This window comes from Eucalyptus grandis, chromosome 10 (assembly GCF_016545825.1).
Source record: "Eucalyptus grandis isolate ANBG69807.140 chromosome 10, ASM1654582v1, whole genome shotgun sequence".
In the NCBI taxonomy this organism is placed as follows: Eukaryota; Viridiplantae; Streptophyta; class Magnoliopsida; order Myrtales; family Myrtaceae; genus Eucalyptus; species Eucalyptus grandis.
In genome coordinates this window covers 23749276-23772119 of record NC_052621.1, presented here as the reverse complement: position 1 = coordinate 23772119, position 22844 = coordinate 23749276, and the positions used below count along the sequence as shown (strand labels likewise).

At 40.6% G+C, this 22844-nt stretch overlaps 1 protein-coding gene across 1 annotated transcript; it reads left to right on the top strand.

Moving 5' to 3' along the window:
• Positions 1-6229, top strand: LOC104422326 (eugenol synthase 1). Its single transcript, XM_010034617.3, has 5 exons — positions 1-216; positions 534-668; positions 4548-4776; positions 5344-5547; positions 5762-6229. The coding sequence occupies exons 1-5, from the start codon at positions 22-24 to the stop codon at positions 5959-5961; spliced, it is 963 nt and encodes a 320-aa protein (XP_010032919.2). The 5' UTR covers positions 1-21; the 3' UTR covers positions 5962-6229.
• Positions 6230-22844: the final 16615 nt, after the last annotated feature.

The following is a 22844-nucleotide window of genomic DNA, read 5'->3' as shown; positions in this document are numbered from 1 at the left end:
AGAAGACGAGAGTAAGGGCTAATGGCAAGAGAGGTGGAAGTGAGCAAGATTCTCATCTTCGGCGGCACCGGATACATTGGCAAGCATATCGTGAGGGCGAGCGTCTCTTTGGGCCACCCGACTTGCATTTACGCCCGCCCCACCGGCCCCCAGACTGGACCTTCAAACCTCAACCTTCGGCGTGAGTTCCACTCCGTTGGCATCAACATCATCGAAGTATGTGTGCCTCTTTTCCTCTCTCTCTCTCATGTGAGGGGAGCTTGTTCAGATGCATTCGTGTGTGCGCAAGTGCCTTACTTTTTCATTTTAATCAAGAGGTTTGAGGGTGTGGATTCGACATGCACCCGATTATTGACAAAGGCTATGTTTCTTTTCAGTTATATTTCTGACTATTGTGCTATATGTTGTGGATATCATCACTTGCAACATATTTACAATCCATGAATCCGAAAATTAGTTGGAGGAACGGGGACAAAGAAAAACTGGCCATTAATATATATGTTTTACATTGAATTGTTGTGGCAATGAAATAGGGAGAGTTAAAGGAACATGAGAAGATTGTGGCAGCACTGAAGCAGGTGGACATAGTTATCTCCGCTCTGGCATACCCTCAAGTACTCGACCAACTCAAGATCATTGATGCCATCATTGCCGCCGGCAACATCAAAGTGAGTTATCTCTCGCCAACGTAGGAGAAAATTACCAAAACAGTTTTCAACCTATTATAATTATGTCAATTCAGTCCTAAATTTTTTTTTTTAGTTAATTGAGTTTTTAAATTTTTAAATTTATACCAAATCAGTTCATCCAATAGATTTGGCCAATTGAAGTTGACATGACAACCCGGCCAATGTTGAAGTAGATAATTTTTAATGATATTTTTTTTAAATTATTTATTTATTCCATTTTTTTTTCTCTTTCAATTTTTTCTTCCCTTCATCTTCTTCCTCTAGCTAATTGCTGAGAGGTAGACCCATCAAATGGGTGGGTCGGGTCAAAAATGGGTCGATCTATATTTGACCCATTTAACCCGTTTTGACCCATATTCATGTAGTGTAAATCAAAGGTACGTTTGGTAACGATTTTGTTCCCGGGAACAGATTCTGATCAGAAATAATTCTTTTTTATTCTGTTCTCGAGAACAATTTCTAAGCACTTTAAGTCGTTTGGTAACTATCCAAAATTTCTAATTCTGGAATAAAATTGTGTTTGATATCGTGCTCATTGATTATGTTCCAAATCAATTTCTTTTAATTTTTAAATATTTTTATTTTACTTTTTCTTTTCTTTTCTTTTTCCTTTTTCTCCTATTCTTCTTCTTCTTTTGGCCGGAGGTTGCCATCGGCCCTCAGTGAGGCCGACCCTCGTTGGCCGAGCCTCGCTAGCAGTTGGGCGAGGCCTACCTGGCCACTGGTGGGGCTAGGCAAGCCTCGTCGGGGCTGGGCGAGGCTCGCTGGCCACCGGCGGGGCTAGGCATCGCGAGGCTTGCCCGCCCGGCGAGGCTTAGCCTCGCTAGATCTAGGGAGGCCGAGCTTCGCCGGACCTCGCCCTGGCCTGGCGAGCCTCCAGCGAGCTCGTCGGATTGGTTGCTGATGATCGGCGGCGAACGGTGGCCGCGGGATGGCGGTTAATGAAGAAGAAGAAAATAGAATAAGAAGAAGAGAAAATGGAAGAGGAAGAGTTTGTTTTGACTCTTAGATTTGTTCTCGGAACAAGAATCATTTTCTTTTTATTCTTGATTCTGTTTCAAATCTAATTCTAGGAAAAAAAAAATAGAAATTGTTCCTGAACAAAATTTTTACCAAATGCGATTCTGTGCCCAACCGAGAACAAAAAATCAGAATCAGACACTGTTTGGATGGTTACCAAACAGGGTCCAAGTGACTTATACTCGACCCAATCTGTATTGCTAAAACCTATTAATATTATAGGAAAACTCACTTCTACTATATGCTAATTGGATTAAAACTTCAAATTAAATTAAAAATAGTAAATAAAAAAAAAGTTAAAAAAACCTATAAATTGAAATATTTATAAAAAATTAGACTATGCACATGCTTCTCTTATTTGAAGTGATCATACCATTGAATAACTAAAAACGTAACATGAATTTTTTTAATAAACCTAAAAAAACTCATTTTTATAATTTTTATAAAAAAAGTATTGTTAAAACATTTTTATGCAATGCAAATTTAATGGAAAATTGTTATAATTCTTTTAAAATATTTTTTAAATCCAATTTTTAATATTTTAAATATAAATTTTAATTATTTTTTAAAATATAATTTTTAATGTTTAATAATTAATTTTCCTTATTCTCTTTTCTTTTTCTTCTTCTTCGGCCGTCAACCGGCCACATGCGAGATCGAGCTTGCTGCGTTAGGCGGGGCTTGATCTTGCCGATCCGCGAGGTTGAGGCCCCGCCCGACGCAAAGAAAGCTCAAGTCTCGCCAATCGTCGGCAGGCTCAAGCCTCCCTAGATTTGGCGAGGTCGAGGCTCCGTCGGCGTTAGGCGGGGCTCAATCTCGCCAATTTGGCGAGACTAAGGCCCCACTTGATGCCGACGAGCTTGAGTCTTGCCAGATCCAGCGAGGCTCGAGCCTTGCCAGTTGTTGGCAACCTGATGGCGAGCTTGAGCCTCGCTTGGTCTAACGCCGACCGGTGGCCAGCCGTTGGCTAAGGAAGGAAGAAAAAGAGAGAAAATGAAAAAGAAAAAAATTGAAATATGAAAAATAATTATAATTTCGATTTTTTTATAAAAAAAACATTTTATAAAGTTAAAGAAGGCCATGGGTTCAAAGTTGGTTTCCTAATAACCCATTTTCTCAGACTTATTTCTAACTCATATTTAACTTTAACTTGACCCATATATGACCCATTTAATTAAAAATGGATCATAATATGGGTTTATGACTCATTTTGCGAGCTCTACTAAGAGGGAAGAAAAAAAAATTAAAATATTAAAGTATTATTAAAATTGTTCACGTCAGCATCAATCTCGCCTCATAGGACGGTCAGCATCCATGTCCACACTGACCAATCAAAATTTATTAGATGAAGTGAATTAACACAAATATAAAAGGTTTAGAACTCAATTGATAGAAAAAAAAGTTTGAAACTGAATTGAAGACTTATTTTTGGTAATACTCCCCAATCTATGAAACGCGTCATTTGATCTCTTTTACTTTTTTGACAGAGACGTTCTTTCTGTCTTCTTTCTTAAAGTCGAATCTACTTGATTCAAACGTATGATAAATCAATTTTGTTAAGGAGTTTGGGTGCTAAAGGAACCCAAAAAAAAAAAAAAAAAAAATTGCTCCAATTCTTGCTTCTTAACTCCAAAAGTTTCGATCTAAGCTATCTGTGCCACCCTCTCTTACTCCAAGCAGATGCAGAAAAAAGATTGCACTTTTTACTCTTCTTATTTTTATTAGAAACAAAAGAGTAGATATATCATACTGAATGGTCAAGGCAAACAAAAGACTTAAATTTTTGGAATTAATGAGAAAATTCGATGCATGGAAAATCGCTTCTCTAGTGACAAGTGTAAGAGTAGGTCTATCAAACCGAATGGTCGGGGCAAATCCAATAGAGGCTTAATTATTTGGAATTAATGAGAAGATTCCGTGCATTGAGAATTGCTCCGTCAGTGTTGCGCGGGAGACGTCCTTAGCAATCCGATTATCACCCTCGATAGTCGATCCGTAAGAAATCTGTTGAATATTTTTTGGTTAATACTTTTGTTATTTATGACATAATCGGTTAAGTTTAGATAAGGCGAGATATGAAATTAACGTAAAATCGGGAAAAGATGAAAAGCATGACATGCACGATTAAATGGAGATGGATGAAGTTTATCGAAGCTACAAGACAAAGAGGAAAAATAGCAAAATGATGAAAGAAATTCCGTTCTTTTATTACCTTAATCATCTTTTCCCTTGCTAATTGGTCGAGCCTTCACAATATTATTTTTGAGTTAGGTCTTTACCTGTTTCAAGAAATTATGCCACTGGACACCATTCGAATTTCACCAAGAAAAAGAATGATATTATACTTTTTGACTTTAAATTGATTTTTTTAAAAAGAAAAGAAATAACTATTATCTTAAAAAACCGCATCAACGAAAAACATATCATACTTTCCATCTCATCTTAATATGTACTTTCTCTTTTGTTGAAATATGTCAAAAATTTCAATTTAGAATCAAAATTCTAGAAAACCTCAAAGAAGCAACAAAACCTTTCTACTGTTCAAATGCCCTTGATCTAAAAGGGATAGAATTTTGTTTAAATGAGCATTCAAATATTGGCAATAGGTTAGGTAAAAATTGAGAGAAAGTATGAGATAAAATAACTGGATCAAATGCTCAAAAAGTTTAGAAATCGGCATCATCTAAGAATCTATGGGAATCGACTGGGCCAAATCTTTTGATTCGATTGATTTTCATGGATATTGCATGGGAATCGTTATATATTGGAATTAATCTGGAATTAATCGGATGGTACTGATGAAATCCTATGTCTTATTATTATTATTTTTTTGACTAGAGGTTTGTGCCGTCTGATTTCGGGTGTGAGGAGGATAAAATAACGCCGCTCCCTCCATTCGAAGAGTTCTTGGAGAAGAAGAGGAAGATCAGGAGGGCCACCGAGGCTGCAGGCATTCCCTTCACCTTTGTCGCTACAAACTGCTTGGCTGCATACTTCATCAATGTCCTCCTCCATCCCCACAGCCCTCACAAAGAAATTGTTGTTTACGGCGACGGTGAAGCCAACGGTACTCTCTCTCTCTCGAATTGCCCTTGTCTAGATCTGGATTCACGCGATTCGTTTCTATCTAAATAATTGATCATGTGGATCCCACCTCTGTATCCCACATGATCAACGTCTATGATTTAATTTGGGTTCCAATTTGTTGCCTAGCCCTATCCTTTGTGGGATGTGAAGGTGATAGATGGAGTCAATCATATTGTACAAGAAAATCACGGAGTCTTTTAAAGAATTTTTGAGGTCATTTGGTTATGAAAAAGTCTTCATTCAAAATGTTGGGTAATAGATAGATGTAAACCTCGGGCTGATCCAATTTTTGAATGAAAAGGCTTTACTTTGAATTTTCTTGAAAAAGGCCGAAACCATTAATTTTATATCGAGTGGTAAGGGAGGTCCCTGAACTTTTTCGCGTCAGTAATGTCGCCCCTGAAACAATATTTCGTGCAATGGGACCCGTAAACCATATATTTATTTATTCTTGTTCGTTTAAAAAAGTTTAGAGACTTAACCTTGCCATCATCCTATGTCTTTTCCATCTCTAAATATGATTGACGATTCTATTTTTTTGTGTTAGCCGTGCTGAATTACGAGGAAGACGTAGGGAAGTACACGATAAAGGTGGCGAACGATCCGAGGGCGTGCAATCGGGTCGTCTCCTATCGCCCGAAACCGAACATAATCTCTCAGCACCAACTAATTTCCCTGTGGGAGGAGAAAACGGGTCGGAGCTTCAAGAGAGTCTATGTGCCCGAGGAAGATCTGGTCAAGCTCTCTCAAAGTAGGCTTCAAATCACTGTTGTATTCTTTCCAAACCCCCTCTATTTTTCGTCAATTACGATAAGGTCCTTGCATTTATCGAAATTATTCGCAACGCCCACCCCGAAATTTTCTTTAAACGACATTGGTCAGATTTGTGTGCTTGTGCCTCATCTTGAATCGATTCAAGAAAGGTTTGCTGACGACGCTTCATGTTTTTCATGTCCTTTGTTAAGCTCTGCCACCTCCGGAAAACATACCCGTCTCCATACTTCACTCCGTATTCGTCAAGGGAGATCTGATGAGCTACAAGATAGATGATGATGATCTCGAGGTTTCGACAATGTACCCAGAAATGCAGCTCACCACCATTGATCAGCTCCTCGACATCTTCCTCACAGATCCTCCAGAACCAGCTAGGGCTGCTTTCGGATGAGATGATTCCGTAAGGTTGAATGCTAGTAGTCGGCAGGAGCGCAGTGCGCTGAATAACGACCGAAGCATTGCTTCGCTTTGGTGGGTTCGAATGTTCGAATTTGAAATCCTATGAACTGTTTCTTTTCATTTCTTTTTTTTTTTTTTTATCGAGACTCGGTTCCCGTCGTTCCAAGCCTTGCTATTTTCGTCCATTGTCTGTAGAAACAACAGTTTCCACATGTAGCGCGTGTTGGAAATTTCCTATAATATGGGATTACATTAATTAATTGATTTTCTATTTTAAATAATCGGGTTAATGGATATTCTAATATTTGTTGAACCCTAAAGTGATATGATTAAATTGGGTATTGGCATCTATTGATAACGGGTCTAGTTGAGCATCAAAGTGTAGGCAATTGTGTTTGACTGAAGCCCGTAATGGGAAGGGCCCAGTTGACACGCTGTTGATTAGGGTTTGCTAGGTCCCCTCTCTAGCTTATAAAATGGTAGGTTATATCTATCAGTTGCTTTAATCCATCGAAATAGGTCATAGAGAAGAAGATCTGACATTCCGGTAGATCCCTAATTATCAGAGTGATATGCTTTTCTTCAAGTGAAGCAATGGCTCAAATAGGTATGCTTTAATTCCGCTGTATTTATTGATCTTAGTGTTTTACAATCATATATGGATCTGTTTTTCATTATTGATTAGAAAATTTATGTGAATAAATTTTCTACATGTGGTATCAAAGTCGACTCCTGACCGCGTGTGGGACCACAGCTCGAATGCTGTTCTAACACCCGTGGGGCCACAGCGAGGATGTTGTTCTGTTAAGAGGTGGAGAGTGTGACAACCTCCTCTCTTGTCCCACATCGCCTAGGGAGGGAGGTCTTGGTCAGCTTATAAGGCTTGGGTCCCTCTAATCTGTGTAATGCTTTTTAAAGCCGTGAGCGAAAAGACCGTGGCTAGGATGGCGGTTCGTCCGCGCTAGGGCGGGTGACCCAAAGCGAACAATATTACATAGTATGGCCCGGGATGTTACAAGTGGTATCAGAGCCAATCAAGGAAAGCAAATGGACATACAAATCACTTGGGATACGGGCTTAAAAGTTACAGGCATGCATCGTCAAGGAGTGCAAAGCATCGTCACTATTAGAAGGTGCAAAGCATCGTCACTCTTACAAAGCATCGTCACTCTTACATATTAGAAGCTACTGCTTGGAAGCACTCTACTTTCACGAAGATGAACAACTACCTGTAGGGAGGAAAAGCCTTATACCAACAAATTGAAGATGCTCAACTCTACACAACATAGGGATTGGCATGTGGGAAGAACATAGAATAGTAGAGGATCCAGCATGCGGAACCCGGCAATCATTATAAATTCACGAATTAGAACTGCTGTAATATACTCTTTCCTATAATTTTTCATACAAGACCAACCCACTAAAATGCAAATCGGGATAAAAAAACAAACAACAATTTCATGAAGAATAAAGAGACACCGTCTGCACCAAAATAAAAATTGATGTTTTCATAAGGAAGTCATCAAAGACTTTCAACAAATTGAGATTTGGCCATGGAAAAGTCGAATTGCATCCAAGGAATAGTAGAATACAAAAAAATAAATAATAATAATAACACAAGCATACAGACCAACCAAAAATGCCAGGGCACATCGTCGAACCCTTGCGTAACGGATCAAAGCAACCTGATTTTTTTTTGATTCAAGAGGAACCAGCTTGCACCGGCAGTGCGCCGTAAACTCCCTGGCGACGCTAGCGGGGAAATCACCACCCCGACGTCACGCTTAAGTCACCATGTAGTAGCTAAGACTGCCTCCTTGCTTCGCAAGGGATTCGAACCTTGGCCTCCACTGGGGAGGTCCAAGGCCTTACCATCCACGCCACCTTGGTCGGTGGTTCAAAGCAACCTGATTGCACCATGATGAATATACCAATGCTTTCTTGCGGCAAATAATCCAAAGAACTTGTTCCCCTATTCAATACCACCACTGGTACACCAATGATATTGTGTGCATTTGTTTAACAAGATACTCGAGCAAAATAGTAAACCATGAAAGCTTGGGATATCAATCAAATGCTAAATTTCAAAATAGTAAACAGACTAGATCTGTGAAACATAGATGGTCTTGGTGTGTTTTGGGCTAGATTCATGGGATTGATCCTCATTGTGCAGTAGCTTTTGCTTTGACTGGAGGGCGCGTGAACAATTCGGGTTCGAGGGCTAAGCGGCTTGAACGTCTTCAGCTTCTCGTATAGGTTCGCGTTTAATATTCACATATGTTGGAATCTTGCTGTGAACTAATTATTTGCTAATCCACAAATTACATATGTTAATTGGAAAAATCTTGACATAACAAATTTCGTAAATCTTGCTGTGATAGGTTAATGATATATTCAGGAATGGTTGGAATTGTGGTGAATTATGGGCGTGAGCTTAGATTACATGCTGCATACTAATAAAAAAAATGTGGCAAAAATTGTTATTTGATCAATGCAATATGATCTTGGGAAGCACATGTTGTGAGGTGCTTCATATTGTTTGATGAATTTTTTGGGCATTGATTAAATGGAACATTATTTACAAATTGTTCAAGTTTGTAAATTGTTCAAGTTCCGTATTGATAAAAATTAGTATATACAATCACCTGCCCAAAGGGGGTTATTGTGTATATTAATTTGAAAATTGCATGAAGATAAATTCCAAAATTAAAAGATGGGGATGTATGACTCAAAAAGATTTATTTGCCCAAAGGGGATAAATTTTTGAAAGTTATGTGTAATTCCCCTCTATATTGATATATTAGAGATGAATGATGGGGATGTGTGACTCAAAAGGTTTATCTGCCAAAAGGGGATAAATTCTTTAGAGTTATGTGTAATTCCCCTCTATGTTGAGATAATGGAGATATATAATTTAAATGATTTGTTTATCCAAAGGGGATTGATCTTTAGAGATTATATGTAATTCTCTTTTATCGTCTCTATATATTGATATCATGGAGATGTATAATTTAAATGATTTGTCTGCCCAAAGGGGATGGATCATTGACAATTATGTATAATTCTCCTTATTATTGTTTGTTTCCCTTTTGGATGAGCAATTAGGGTTTCGTCTGATTTTGCTAACTTGATCTCTGGGGTTATGATACGATTCATGTTAGTAGATTAGTCTACACGCATTGCATGTAGTTCTTTCCGTGGTTGTTGCTTGATTGTCTATCTCGTTTCGATGCATACATGGAAGGGGTCTGTAGGATGAATTGCGGACTCGTGAAGTTTGTGTGAGGGAAAAAGAATCTTGTTCTTTTTTTGTTCTTTTCTTCCTTCACTGTAATTCGCGTGGTTTGAGGTCATTCCTAGTCGGGATCATGCAAATTCGAAATTCTTGATGCTCGTTGTGTCATGACCTTGTGACCTTGATGTTGTTGATTGTATGTACGCTTCGGTTTTCAAGAATTTCCTTCTTAAAAGGTTTGATCTTCGGGATTTTTTAATGTGGAGTGCTTCGGGAATTGATAACATGGTATTGAAACGGTTTGATCTTTAGGAACTCTTTAGCATCATTGAGAGATGAGCTTGTCTTTTTTTTTTGTCATGTTGTTGGATTGCGACATACTGGTTTTGACCTCTTTTTCTGCTTGTCCGCCAGCCCTTAACTCCTCAGGACAAGCTGAGAATTGTCAGTTGGAGGCTATGAAATTTTTGGGTTTTCATATAGATGTTATCCTTATGATAATAATTTCAGGAATTTCGAAGTTTTGTCTCCCTTTTAACTTGATGGGTACAATTAAGCAGAGAAGTGATTTACACTTTAAAAAAAAAAAAAAAAAAACAAAGGAGATGTGGTTTGATTAATAGGGTTGGTGAATCTCATAACACTTTTAGAGAATTTTTATGACGTAGAAGAGAAAAAGGACCATAGGAAATTTGAATGTCGGCTTTGTTCGAGGTTACAGTTTTTCTTCAGATTTGGACCGGTGACTAACGGAAGACTATAACGTCAAAATACGAATTAATCAACATTACTGAAAATTCTGGCGAACCAAATGGACCCTTCATGTCTTCTTGTGTGGTTTTACCACGAGTCATCGGAGTGGATTGGCTTAACAGGATTGAGGTTTGGAAGTTCTCTTTACAGAGATTCTGCTTGATCTCTTGTGGGTTTCATGCTAACATGCATGAAGGATACTTCTAAATTCAGATGATATGATTGTGTCAAATAGGTGGAGATTGACTTATTGCATGACTATGAAATTTCCCAAATTTAAACAAATGCTTGTTGGGGTATGAAATCTTCACTATGACTTTGAAAGACGATGAAACAAGACTTCATTTGGCATTTACTTAAAGGTGCTTTGAGTGGTTTTTCATAAATTACTTCATTTCATCATAAAATTACCATGTCTCATTGTTCATATGAGATGTATTGCATTATCTTTTATTCCGAGTGTTTCTTTCGCAATCCTCGTTTCTAGGTGCTTCTCTTCGGCTAATCTAAGATACCAATCTGCGTAGCTCTCCTGTGAAGAAACTATGGCGTGAAAGTGCGCACGCTCTGTTTCAATGTAAATTATTTTGTGGGTCTCTTTTTTTTTTTGGAAGTTTATTATGTATTCCACGTTGAACGTGTGGGGCTCACATTCAATGTTACTGGGTTGATGCTGATCTTTATGTATAGTTATCCAGCTGATCAAGCTTTGAGTGTTTTAATTGGAATAATGATTGGGGTCTTGCAACATGCTTGTTTGAGAAAGTTGTGATTAATCTATTTGCTGGTCGAGTATAAAATTGTTTTAGTTCTCACAAGCAAGAGACAGATGATTCGTAGGTTATGTTCGGCTCCAGAGTGTGGTAAGTACTTGTAAACTAACTGGTAAAGATAGAGCGTTGATAGCTTTTGTAATTAGAAAAGCAAATGCAAGGAAGAGAGTTCCCATTGTTTTCTAGGAATCCTCGTACATGAAAAGTTTGTTATTCCACAAAGGACAAATACTTTCTCGGGTTACTGTTCACTATGCTATCTTCTTGGGCGATTTGTTCACTGTTCCTCCTGCTGCTCGAGCAGCTGAATTCGGACTTGCTGACTGGCGATTGAAGCTGGTTCTTGGTGGGAAGTGGCGCCTCCTACCCGTCCATAAAACCCACCGAAGATGCTCCTGGTACGTCCCACCTTATAGACTCGCATGGCTCTTCTAGGTTAGGGTTCTTCCTACTTGGGTTGCTGCTGCGTTTTCTTTGATTGGGATGGATTGGGAGTCGGATAGAACCCATGTTGTGGATGAAGGGACTAGTTCCCATGGTCTATCTCCTATTACTGCTGAAGGAGCCCCGTCGACGGCTTTACCATTGAATAATCAGAACCTTGGTACTGTTCCTTCTGGTATGGAGGAGCTGCGAGATTCCCGTGCATCTGCTGGTGCGCAAACCGTCCGTAGGGGAAGGTCCCGATCGGTGAAGCCTAAGGGCAGAGATGTTGCGAAGAATCCTTCGGGCAAGACTTGGGTGGCTATTGCCAAAACAGTAGCCAAGGGCTACGACCTTGTCTATACGGCCCCGACCCAGTTAACAACAAACCCCGCATTGAGATAACCGACCGAGACTTGGAAGTGTGGACCCAAAGATGCATGAATGCTTAATGGGTTACTTCCTTGGTCGCCGGATGCCATTTGAGGTGGTTGAGGAAGCAATGAAGAAGGCTTGGGGCCCGAATCTGGTGGATGTCATGTCGAATGGGAAATGTTTATTTATGTTCCACGTACCGGACATAGAGTTTCGTAGGAATTTACTTGAGGGTGGGCAGATTTGAGTTGCCAGTGTTCCCCTTGTTCTCCAGCAATGGACCCCGGGTCTTGAGCTGCGAAAGGAAACCCACCTTTCGGTGCTTGTGTGGGTCAGGCTTTCGAACATACCCTTCTCTTGCTGGTCTGCCCAATTCATCAGGAAGATTGCTAGTGCACTCGGGAAACCATTGTATGTTGACCAACGTACTGAGCAGGCGAAGAGCTTGTCTTTTGCGCAGGTTTGTATTGAAATCACAGCTAATCAACCTGATTGTGAAGTTATTGAGACAGTACACAATGGTAACATATGTGAGATATCTGTGGAGTTTGAATGGAAGCCCATTGCTTGTGTGGGTTGCGGAATCTTTGGCCATAAATGTGCTGCTAAAAATAGATCTGCTGGTCCTTCTGATGTTCGTGTTGCTGAATCTCGTCCCTCGGTAGAGACTGTGCCTCAAAACTAGGCTGATGGGGGAGTCATTGCTTCCTCTGTTGCTGCACCATCTGAAGTGTATTCGGAGTCTCGTGACTTGCCTCGTGAGAATCCTCCCCAGGCTGTTGCAAATAAGGTAAGTGACCCAGGTACAACCTCGGATGGTTCCTCAGCTCACGCTATTGTTTTGGAGGTAGCGCTCCAAGCCAATTCTTCTTCTCCATCTCAACCTGCTTCTGTGCCGAGTGATTCTATGTGGTAGCAAATTAAAGGTAAGAAGAAGAAGAAGCAGAAGACTCCGGCCCCTGCGTTCTCTTTTGAACCCACCTCTCCTCCTATAGGTGGGCAGTCTCTTAAGTTGAAGGAAGTTGTGCCTACTGAGATTGTGCCTGTACAGAAGCCTCCCAAAGGTCCTTCGAAGCTCTCAGTAAAGGGCAGTCCTGTGTCTTCAACCCATGATGCTGATGACTCGTTACCAACTCCTGTCATGCCCCTTGAGAACCCGAATGATGAAATCACTGATTTTGCTTCGTCTAGCTATGAGGATGAGATCCTAAGCAAGCCTCCCTCTCCTAGAGCTCTTTCAGGATCTGCTGGGTTTGGGATACAAGACCAACTTCTCCAGCTACATCCTGACCCGCCTGGATCGGCGCTACCAGTGGTCCTGAAGGCGACTAAAGATAGTCGCAAGTCCTCTAAGCGGAGGTAGTTCTCTTCTTTCCTTGGTTTATGTTTTTTGGATTTTGGAATATCAGAGGGATAATGAACCCTGTTAGAAGGGCTGAGATTACAAAGTCTGTTGCTTCTAATAGTCTTAGTTTTGTTGGCCTTTTTGAGACTAAAGTCCCTGAGTCGTTGTTTGTTTCTATTTCGTCTACCCTCCTGAGAGGCTGGAGCTAGCTCGCGAATTATGATCATTCTTCGCGTGGCAAAATCTGGATTGGATGGAACCCGGATTCCGTTAATTTTGAGTTGATTTCTCTAAATGACCAAGCTATCCATGGTCGTTTGAAGGGGATTTCTTCTAACTTTACGTGTTGCATCTCTGCTGTCTATGGGGAGCACACTTTTGTGCGTCGTAGGCCTCTGTGGGCTGACCTTATTCTTTGTGATGATTTATTTCAAGATACTGCATGGCTCGTTGCGGGCGATTTCAATGCAATTAAGGATCCTACGGATCGCTTCGGGAGCTCTAATTCTTGGATTCCTTGCTTCGATGACTTTAGACTTTGCCTTGATCAAACGGAACTTGAGGCCCTTAGGTACACGGGTCTTCATTTTACCTGGTCCACTTCTTCGGGGTCAGGCAGGAAAATGCGGAAAATCGACCGGGTGCTAGTCAACACTAATTGGAGAATGGATTTCTCCTTTTCGGATGCGTCTTTTCTTAATCCCGGAATTTCAGACCACACCCCTATGGTAGTTAGGGTTGTTGATCCGAGTTCGAGAAGGAAGCCCTTTAAATATTTTGATTTCTAGGTTGATCACCCTAACTTCCGTGATTCAGTCCGTCAAGCGTGGGACAACCATGTTTGGGGGAGGCCCATGTATAAGCTGGTTTCCAAGATGAAGATCCTAAAGTGCCGCCTAAAAGCACTCAACCTTGAAGCCTTTTCGACATCTCGATGAGGACTCGGAAGCAAGGGAGGCCTTGCGTTCTACCCGCCTTCTTTTGCACTCGGACCCCAATAATATCACTCTTGCTGAATTGGAGAAAGGCCAGCGTCGGACTTTTGTAGATCTTCGAGGCCAAGAAGAATCCTTCTATAAGCAGAAATCCGAGTTAGATGGTTGAAAGAGGGTGATCGAAACACGAAATTCTTCCACAACTTTGTCAAAGCCAGACATCTAAACAACCGGATTCTCTCTGTTAAAGACAATTTAGGTTCGGTTGTTTCAGACCCCAACTTGGTGCCGCATGTTTTTGTATCTTTTTTCTCGGATCTCCTTGCTCCGCATTCGGGTTTGACGAAGCCTGCGTTGCATGAATTGACATCACTTATTCGGAAGCCTCTTTCGGATGACCAGGTATGTTTGCTTACTTCACCGGTCTCGGATTCTGAGATTAAGAATACTTTGTTTTCGCTTGTTAAGGGCAAAGCCCCTGGCCCTGATGGGTTCACAGCCGAATTCTTCAAAAATAACTGGGACATAGTAGGGTCCTCAGTCCTTGAAGTTGTTAAAGACTTCTTCTACTCGGGTTGCCTCCTTAAGGAAGTGAATGCAACTATTCTGGCTCTTGTTCCCAAAGTGCCGAATGCCTGTGAGGTTAATGACTTTAGACCAATTGCTTGCTGCAACACTGTCTATAAGATTATCACTAAAATTTTGGCCAACCGGATTGCAGCGGTCCTTCAGGATCTTGTTAGCCCGTCTCAAAATGCGTTTGTCAAGGGAAGGAGGATCAGAGATAATATTTTGCTTGCTCAAGAACTGTTTGTCGGATTCCACCTTGACCCATATCTTCCAAAATGTGCGATCAAAGTAGATTTTCGCAAGGCTTATGATATAGTTGATTGGGATTTCTTGGAACTTACTCTTGAAGCTTTCCGTTTTCCTCAGTGGATTATCCGGTTGATTATGGTCTGCGTGCGTACACCCAGATTCTCGATCTCTATTAATGGAGAGCTCCACGGATTCTTTCCTGGAGGTAGAGGTCTTCGGCAGGGAGACCCGATGTCACCATATCTCTTTACATTAGTTATGGAAATCTTCTCTGGGATTTTGAACCTAAAGACTTCTGTCAAGGAGTTCAAGTTCTATTGGAGGTGCAAGGCTCCTAAGCTTTCTCATCTGTTTTTGCTGATGATGTTTTCCTTTTTGCCAAGCGGATTGGAATTCGGCAGTAATTCTCAAGAGAAGCTTGGACATTTTTTCATCATGGAGTGGACTAATTCCCAACAAGAGTAAATCTGATATCTTCTTGTCGGGTGGGACGCCATTGTTGCGGAATAGTATCCTTTTAGAGTTTGGTTTTCGAGAAGGGAAACTTCCGGTTTGTTACCTAGGTGTGCCGATAATCTCATCAAGGTTGGGAAAGGTGGATTGCCTTCAATTGATTAACCGTATTACGGCTAGAGTTCATTCTTGGGCTCATAGATTTTTATCGTTTGCCGGGAGGCTCCAGCTTATAAGGTCAGTTCTCCACTCGATTCAAGCCTTTTGGGTTAGTGTGTTTACTTTGCCGTCCTCGGTCATTTTAGGTATTGAAAGCATTCTTCGCCGGTTTCTGTGGAAGGGCTCCTCCCTCAATAAGGGGGGGGGTTAAAGTTTCTTGGTTGGATGTTTGTGTGCCTAAGGATGAAGGAGGATTGGGTATACGGTCTGTGAAGGACTGCAACAAAGCCTCTATGCTTAAATATATTTGGATCCTCTTTACAGACAAAGAATCTTTGTGGTGTCGGTGGATCCATTCGAATTTCTTAAAGAAACATAATTTTTGGGTAGCCCCTCAACCGTCTGTTTGCTCTTGGGGCTGGAAGAAAATTCTTCAACTTCGTAGTGGGTTTAGGCGGTCGTTTGGGGGAAGTTGGGAATGGGCAGTCAATCTCATTATGGTTCGACAATTGGATGCCTTGTGGCCCTCTCTATTCACCGGTCCCCGACTCCTTCTTGAATGACCCGGACCTTCCCGTGCATGCGGTTGTGGCGACTCTCTACTCTCATGCGGCTACTTCCTCCGTTACGACTGGAGGATTGGGGTCTCTCATTTCCGACCCTCTCTTCGGCCTATGACCGGTTTGTTTGGCGCGTAGACCCTTCGGGATCGTTTTCTGTGGCCTCTGCTTGGAACTCCATTAGAGTCAGGAAGATTCGAGTCCCCTAGGCTCCTTTTGTCTGGGATGGGGCCTTGGCCCCTCGTTTTCAATTTTTGATGTGGCTCATCATCAAGAACCATTTGCCGACGCAAGTGCGTCTTCTTGCTTTTGGCAGGATTGATCACTCTTGCTTTTGGCAGGATTGATCACTCGGTCTGTATCTTCTGCAAGTCCCAGCCGGACTCTATTGACCACCTTTTCTTCGAATGCAACACCTTAGCTACTCTAGTTTACTTTTGGGCTTCTAGATGCAATTTGCCATGGAGAAATGGCACTTGGGTGGACAACCTTTACTGGGCTATGAAGTTTCTAACGGGTAAGGATTTCTTTCATAGCATCGCTCGGTTTTCCTTTGGAGCTTTGTGTCATCTAATCTGGAAGAAAAGGAATGACATGATATTTCGAGGAGATACCTTAGCTATTTCTTCCCTCAAGAACCACCTGTTTAAGTTGGTCAAAGATAAGGCCATTACATATAAGAATGTCCTTGACACTCCAAGGAATCGTCGCCTTCAAAGAGGTTGGGGTTTTGACCCGTCAGTTTTCGTTAATCCTCCGGTGTTTTGAGCTGTCGGGTGTTGCACTTTTCAGCGGTCTTCCCCTAGTGTGTGTGGAGGTTTGGTTGGAGTTGTTGTGCATGTTGCTTTGTGTTTTCTTTTCTTGTACTGCCGTTTGGCTTGAATGCAGCCCCCTTCCTCTCTTCCTGTTTTTATGCAGCTAGAGAGTAAGTTTTTGGCGCCGTTTGTACATTTGTCCTAAGCTCAGTAATATATTCTTACCATTACCAAAAAAAAAAAAAGTTTGTTATTCCACTAATTAGCAAGGAAAATTGTGAACTCGAGCATGCAAATGTCCTAGCAGACAAGAGTGCTCCACCATGGCTAGTCTAGGACGTCTACTCCTAGTTAAATTAGCCGAGTTTGTATGCTGGGACAAATAATGCTTTTGCGTACATGGATACTTCATCTTTCTTGCAGAAATTCGAGAAAGGGTTAATGGATTAGACTGACTAGTGAAGTCTGATTGATGAGATACAATAAAACAAAGAGTGCTACCGTTCCAATTAACATGTGGAGGTACTTAGTTAAGTGCTTATGTTTTAGCTTGTGGGAGAAGTTTTCTCCCATCATGGGGCTGGTGCTATTAACCTAGCAAAAGTGGTCTAGCTTGAGGAAACAATCATCTGGACCTTAAATAATTTTGGAAAGTTAACATTTGGATCTGACGAACGAAAGAGTGCTTGATGTGGGACCTGTCATGGGTTTCCATTGGTGAATCGTGGCCCTCTATTTTGCTTCTGCTGGAATAGATGGTGTTGGTGTGATTTGGGCTGAATTCATGGGATTGAGCCTCGTTGTGCAGTAGCTTTTGCTTTGACTGGAGGGCGCGTGAACAATTCAGGTTTGAGGGCTGAGCGGCTTGAACGTCTTCAGCTTCTCGTGTAGGTTCGCGTTTAATGATTCACATATGTTGGAATCTAGCGGCTAGTGTGTTGGAGAAATCTTTCCAGAATATTTTGAAGCTGACAAAACATTTCTATCAGTCTAAGTCTGGATATCGATAGTTAAAGTCTCAAGCTTTTATAGTCTCAAGACTTTGTTATCTCAAGACTCAAGACTCAAGACTCAAGACTCAAGACTCAAAATTATTCTCACTTGACAGTCTTTCTAATCCGAGTGTTGAAGAAAATCCAAAGTCGAGGTTTATGGTTGAGGATTTGATTCTATCCTCTGGAATAGATTCTTTGGTTGGATAATCATTTCGGATTCTTTAATTCTTATCTAAGATCAATTGAAGATCCGATGGTCGACGAAATAATCTTGGATTATTCTATTCTTGAAACCGAGATCCCGATTGTATGGGCGAACGAGATTGATGGGCTATCATCGATTCCTTAAATAGCTCGGATGATCTTCTTGATTGATTCCGTCCAACGGGTAGATTGGAGGAATTCCTTTGGTAAGTGCCAACGGCTATGATGGCATGAAGGAATATAAAAGGAAGATGTTCTAGTTGTTTTAAGTGTGTGATCGATAGAAAAATTCCAGAGTCTCGAAGATCCTTGATTGTTAGTCGAGGCGAGCGAAATTGTACACGAGAGAGTGTTTATACTTGGTAACGCCTTGAGCGAGTGTGGTAGATCATCTACACCTAGAAATCAAGGAAGATCAACACTTTGTAACAACTCTTTGATCATAGTGGAATCCAGCCAATCGGCTGTCGGTGCGAAGAGTGGACGTAGGCTTGAATCAAGCCGAACCACTATAAACCGAGTGTTCAATTCTCTCTTTCCTTTACTCGCCCTTGCGATTGAATTTTTAACTTTGCAAATTCTTTAATTGTTTAAATATCGTGCAAGCTTCGAGAAATTTTTTTATATACCTATTCACCCCCTCTAGGTACTCGTACTAGCTATTTCAATTGGTATCGAGCCCGTGTTCTTACTTTGTTTGAAGTGTTTTACTTCAGAGTAAAAGATCCATGGCTAGTATGCTAGCACCGGGGCTGATGGAGGGGCAAAGCAATACCAGACCTCCCTACTTCGATGGAAAGGATTACAACATCTGGAAAAACAAGATGAAAGCTTTCCTACGATCAAAGGATCCTCGGAATGGGACGTAGTGGAAAAAGGAATCACTCCCGCTGCTGCATCAATCACCGAAAGAGGAAAAGAAACCGTTGAAACCAGCGGAATGTCTCAAGAAGAAATAAACAAGAGACAAGCACTCGATGCTAAAGCAATTTATTCTTTATATTGTGCTTTGTCACCAACTGAATATAACAGAATATCTTCTTGTGTCACAGCAAAAGAAGTCTGGGACAGGTTACATATCACTTATGAAGGGACGGTCGAGTGAAGGAGACCCGAATTAACATTCTTCTTGGTCAATATGAATCCTTCAAAATGAAACCGGGAGAATCAATAACTGACATGTTTAGTCGTTTTGACGAGATATTGTCAATGGTCTTGAGAACCAAGGACAAAAAATTTCTGATCCCATGAAGGTGAACAAGCTTCTACGTGGACTCTCCAAGGATTGGAATCATATAAAGACTTCAATAAGAGAGACGCAAAGAATCATGCCATTATCTCGTAGACGAACGATTGGAACTCTTCGGTCTTACGAAGTGGAACGAATTAATGAAGACGAAGATCCAAGAGGTAAGAAATCTATTGCACTAAAATCAAATGATGATTCGATGATGCAGATTCTGAAGATGATATGGATGATGAGGAGCTCGCCCTCATGATAAGAAGATTCAGAAAACTGAATAGAAAAGGCGAAGGTTCATCCCAAAGAAACAAAGTTCTCGAGAGACAGACGGACCAAGTCTGTTGATGATGAGGAACCAAACAAAGAAGTAGTTTGCTTCGAATGTAAAAGAAGGGACACATCAGACCCAACCGTCCTCTTCGAAAAGAAAAGAGGAAAAGCTGAGAAATTTCGAAAAGCTCTTAAAGCCGAAACCTGGAGCGATACGAGTGTGAAGAGAGTGATGAGGAATATGCCAACTTTGTGTCTAATGGCGCAATCGACTCGGACTGGATCGGACTCGGACAGTGAATTTGAGGTAAGTGATTATAAAATCCCCTGTCAAAGTCTCTAAATATATTGATGAGTTATGTTTTAGTCTTAAGACTTCTCTTAAAAGGATTTCCGAACTTAAAAAGGAAAACTCAGTTTTAAAACAAAAGGAAAACATTTTAGAAGAAAAGGTAAAAAATTTAGACTTGAATGTTTCTACTCTTAAAGAAAGTGAAGACAATCTTTCAAAAGAAAATGCTTTCTTAAAAACTGATTTATCAAATATTTCAAAGAAATTTTCAATAGGGTCCGAAAAACTTGAAAAAGTCCTTTCAATCCAAAGACCTTACTTTAATAAGTCGGGTCTAGGTATGACAGCTGAAACAATCCCTTTGATTGATTTTCCGAAAGTAAAAGAAAGAATTAAGAAAAGACCATCGAGAGAGGCTTATAAAAATCATTTCAAAAGAGTTTTTGTAAAGCCTGTAGGTCGAAATGCTTTAAGGTGTTCTAAGTGTAACAGTCAGGATCATTTTGAAAAAGAGTGTCCTATGGTTTGGAAGCCTATTAAGAGAGTATGGCCTAATAATGCTCATCCTACTAACACGAAAGGACCCAAGAAAATTTGGGTACCAAAGAAAGCTTGAGACTCTTTTTTGAATGCAGGTCTCTCAAAAAGAAGGTAAAGTGGTATCTTGACAGCGGATGCTCAAGACACATGACAAGAGGCTCAAAATGTTTCATAAAGCTTATTAAAGTAAATGGTGGAAAAGTTTCATTCGGAGGAAATAGCAAAGGAAGTATTGTGGGATTCGGAATTGCGAAAATTGGAAATCTCACAATAAGCAATGTCTCTCTAGTGGAAGGACTCAACTACAATCTACTCAGCATTAGCCAATTGTGTGATACTGGTTACAAGATCTTCTTTCAAGAAGGCATATGTTCTGGAATTAGCAAAGATTCGACTCGAGTCTTTCATGGGTCGAAGGCATGGAAACATCTACCTCCTTGATGTAAAGCCAAATGAAGAACAATGCTTAATCTCAATTCAAGATGAAGCAATTCTATGGCACAGAAAACTTGGCCATATCAACAAGAAGCAATTAGCCAAAATCTCTTCAAAACAGCTTGTTCGAGGTCTACCTAAACTGCCATACCAAAAGTCTGACTTATGCACTCCATGCATTCAGGAAAGGTAAGAAATTCATTTAAGCAAATAAATCATGTATCTACTAATCATGTAATACAGTTGCTTCATATGGATCTCTTCGGACCAACAAGAACCCGAGCATTGGAGGTAAGAAATATTGTCTAGTAATTGTAGATGATTACTCTCGTTTTACCTGGTATATTTTCTTGCAAATAAATCGAAACCTTTTCGTACTTTGAAAAGTTTGCTAAAAAGGTTCAAAATGAAAAAGGATGTGCTATTTCTAGTATAAGAACGGATCATGGAAGTGAATTTGAAAATCAAGATTTTACGAAATTCTGTGATAAATCTGGTGTTAATCACATATTTTCCTCTCCGTATACTCGAGCAAAATGGAGTTGTGGAAAGAAAGAATAGATCTCTTCAAGAAATGGCTAGAACACTTTTAATTGAAAGTAAAATTTCTTCACGATTTTGGGCTGAAGCTGTTTCAACTGCTTGCTATATTATAAATAAAGTCTTTCTAAGACCTATTCTTGACAAAACCCCCTATGAATTGTTCAAAGGTAAGAAGCCTATTGTTTCATACTTTCATGTGTTCGGTTGCAAATGCTTTATTTTGAAAAATGCAAATGATCGAGTTGGTAAGTTTGAAGAAAGATCGAGATGAAAGCATCTTCCTTGGATATTCTACATCAAGCAAAGCCTACGAGTCTACAACAAAAAAAGCCGAGTCAGGAAGAATCAATGAATGTCAAATTCCAAGACTCGGTGCAAGATGAATCCGGCCGGACTCGGTGACGAAGAGATCGAATCCGCTCTAGATCTTCAAATGTCTACATCTCAAGAAGCATCTCGAGATTCGGAAGTCCATCATCAAGACGCTCATGGAGAATCAAATAAAGAAAGAGATCATCAACCCGTAACTGGAAGCACAAATCCGGTCATCCCAAAGATCTTATTATTGGCGAACTTAATGAAGGAATCCGCACCAGATCAAAAAGGCATGAAGAATCTAGTGTCTTTGTGGCTCTCATCTCGAAATTGAACCAAAAAGCATAGAAGAAGCTTTATCGATGAAAGCTGGATCGAAGCTATGCAAGAAGAGCTAAGACAGTTCAAAATCAATGATGTCCGGGAATTGACATCTAAACCAAAAGGTAAAGCATTATTGGAACCAAATGGGTATTCGGGAACAAAATGAACGAAAAAGGAAAAGTCGTACGAAACAAAGCGAGACTCGTGGCCAAAGGGTATACGCAAGAAGAAGGAATAGACTATGACGAGACTTACGCACCCGTTGCAAGGTTAGAAGCTATTCGTCTATTACTTGCGTTTGCTTGTTACAAAAATTTCAGGTTATTCCAAATGGACGTCAAAAGTGCTTTCCTAAATGGATTTATCCATGAGGAAGTTTATGTGGAACAACCGCCGGATTTGAAGACCCAAAGAAGCCAGACTCAGTCTTCAGACTGAAAAAGGCTCTGTATGGTCTAAAGCAAGCACCTCGAGCTTGTGAAACAAATGAAGGAAGGAACTTTCATCCATCAAGAAAAATATGCGAATGATCTTGTCAAAAGGTTTGGATTGGAAAAATGCAAAAAGATCGACATACCAATGTCATGTTCTCAGAAGATAGACAAGGATGAAGAAGGGAAGAAAGTAGATCAAAAGCTGTACAGGAGCATGATCGGTTCACTTCTTTATCTTACTGCTTCTAGACCTGATATTTTGTTTAGTGTTTGTATCTCGTGCTAGGTTTCAATCGGATCCTAGAGAATCACATCTCATTGCCGTGAAACGAATTATCAAATACGTTGCTTCATCTTCAAGCATCGGTCTTTGGTATCCAAAGAGGGGAGACTTTAATCTTTTAGGATACTCGAGATGCGAGATCTAGCCGGTTGCGAGTCGATAGAAAGAGCACTTCGGAACTTGTCAACTACTTGGAAATAGAACGGTGTCTTGGTTTTCGAGGAAGCAAAGCACGTAGCTCTTTCAACGACGAAGCGAGTATGTAGCTCTTGGAAGCTGCTGTTCGCAAATTCTATGGATAAAACAACAGCTACAAGACTTTGGCATTGAAGACTCATGCACGAAATCGAGATGTGACAACACAAGTGCGATAAATCTCACCAAAAATCCAATCCTTCATTCAAGAGCAAAG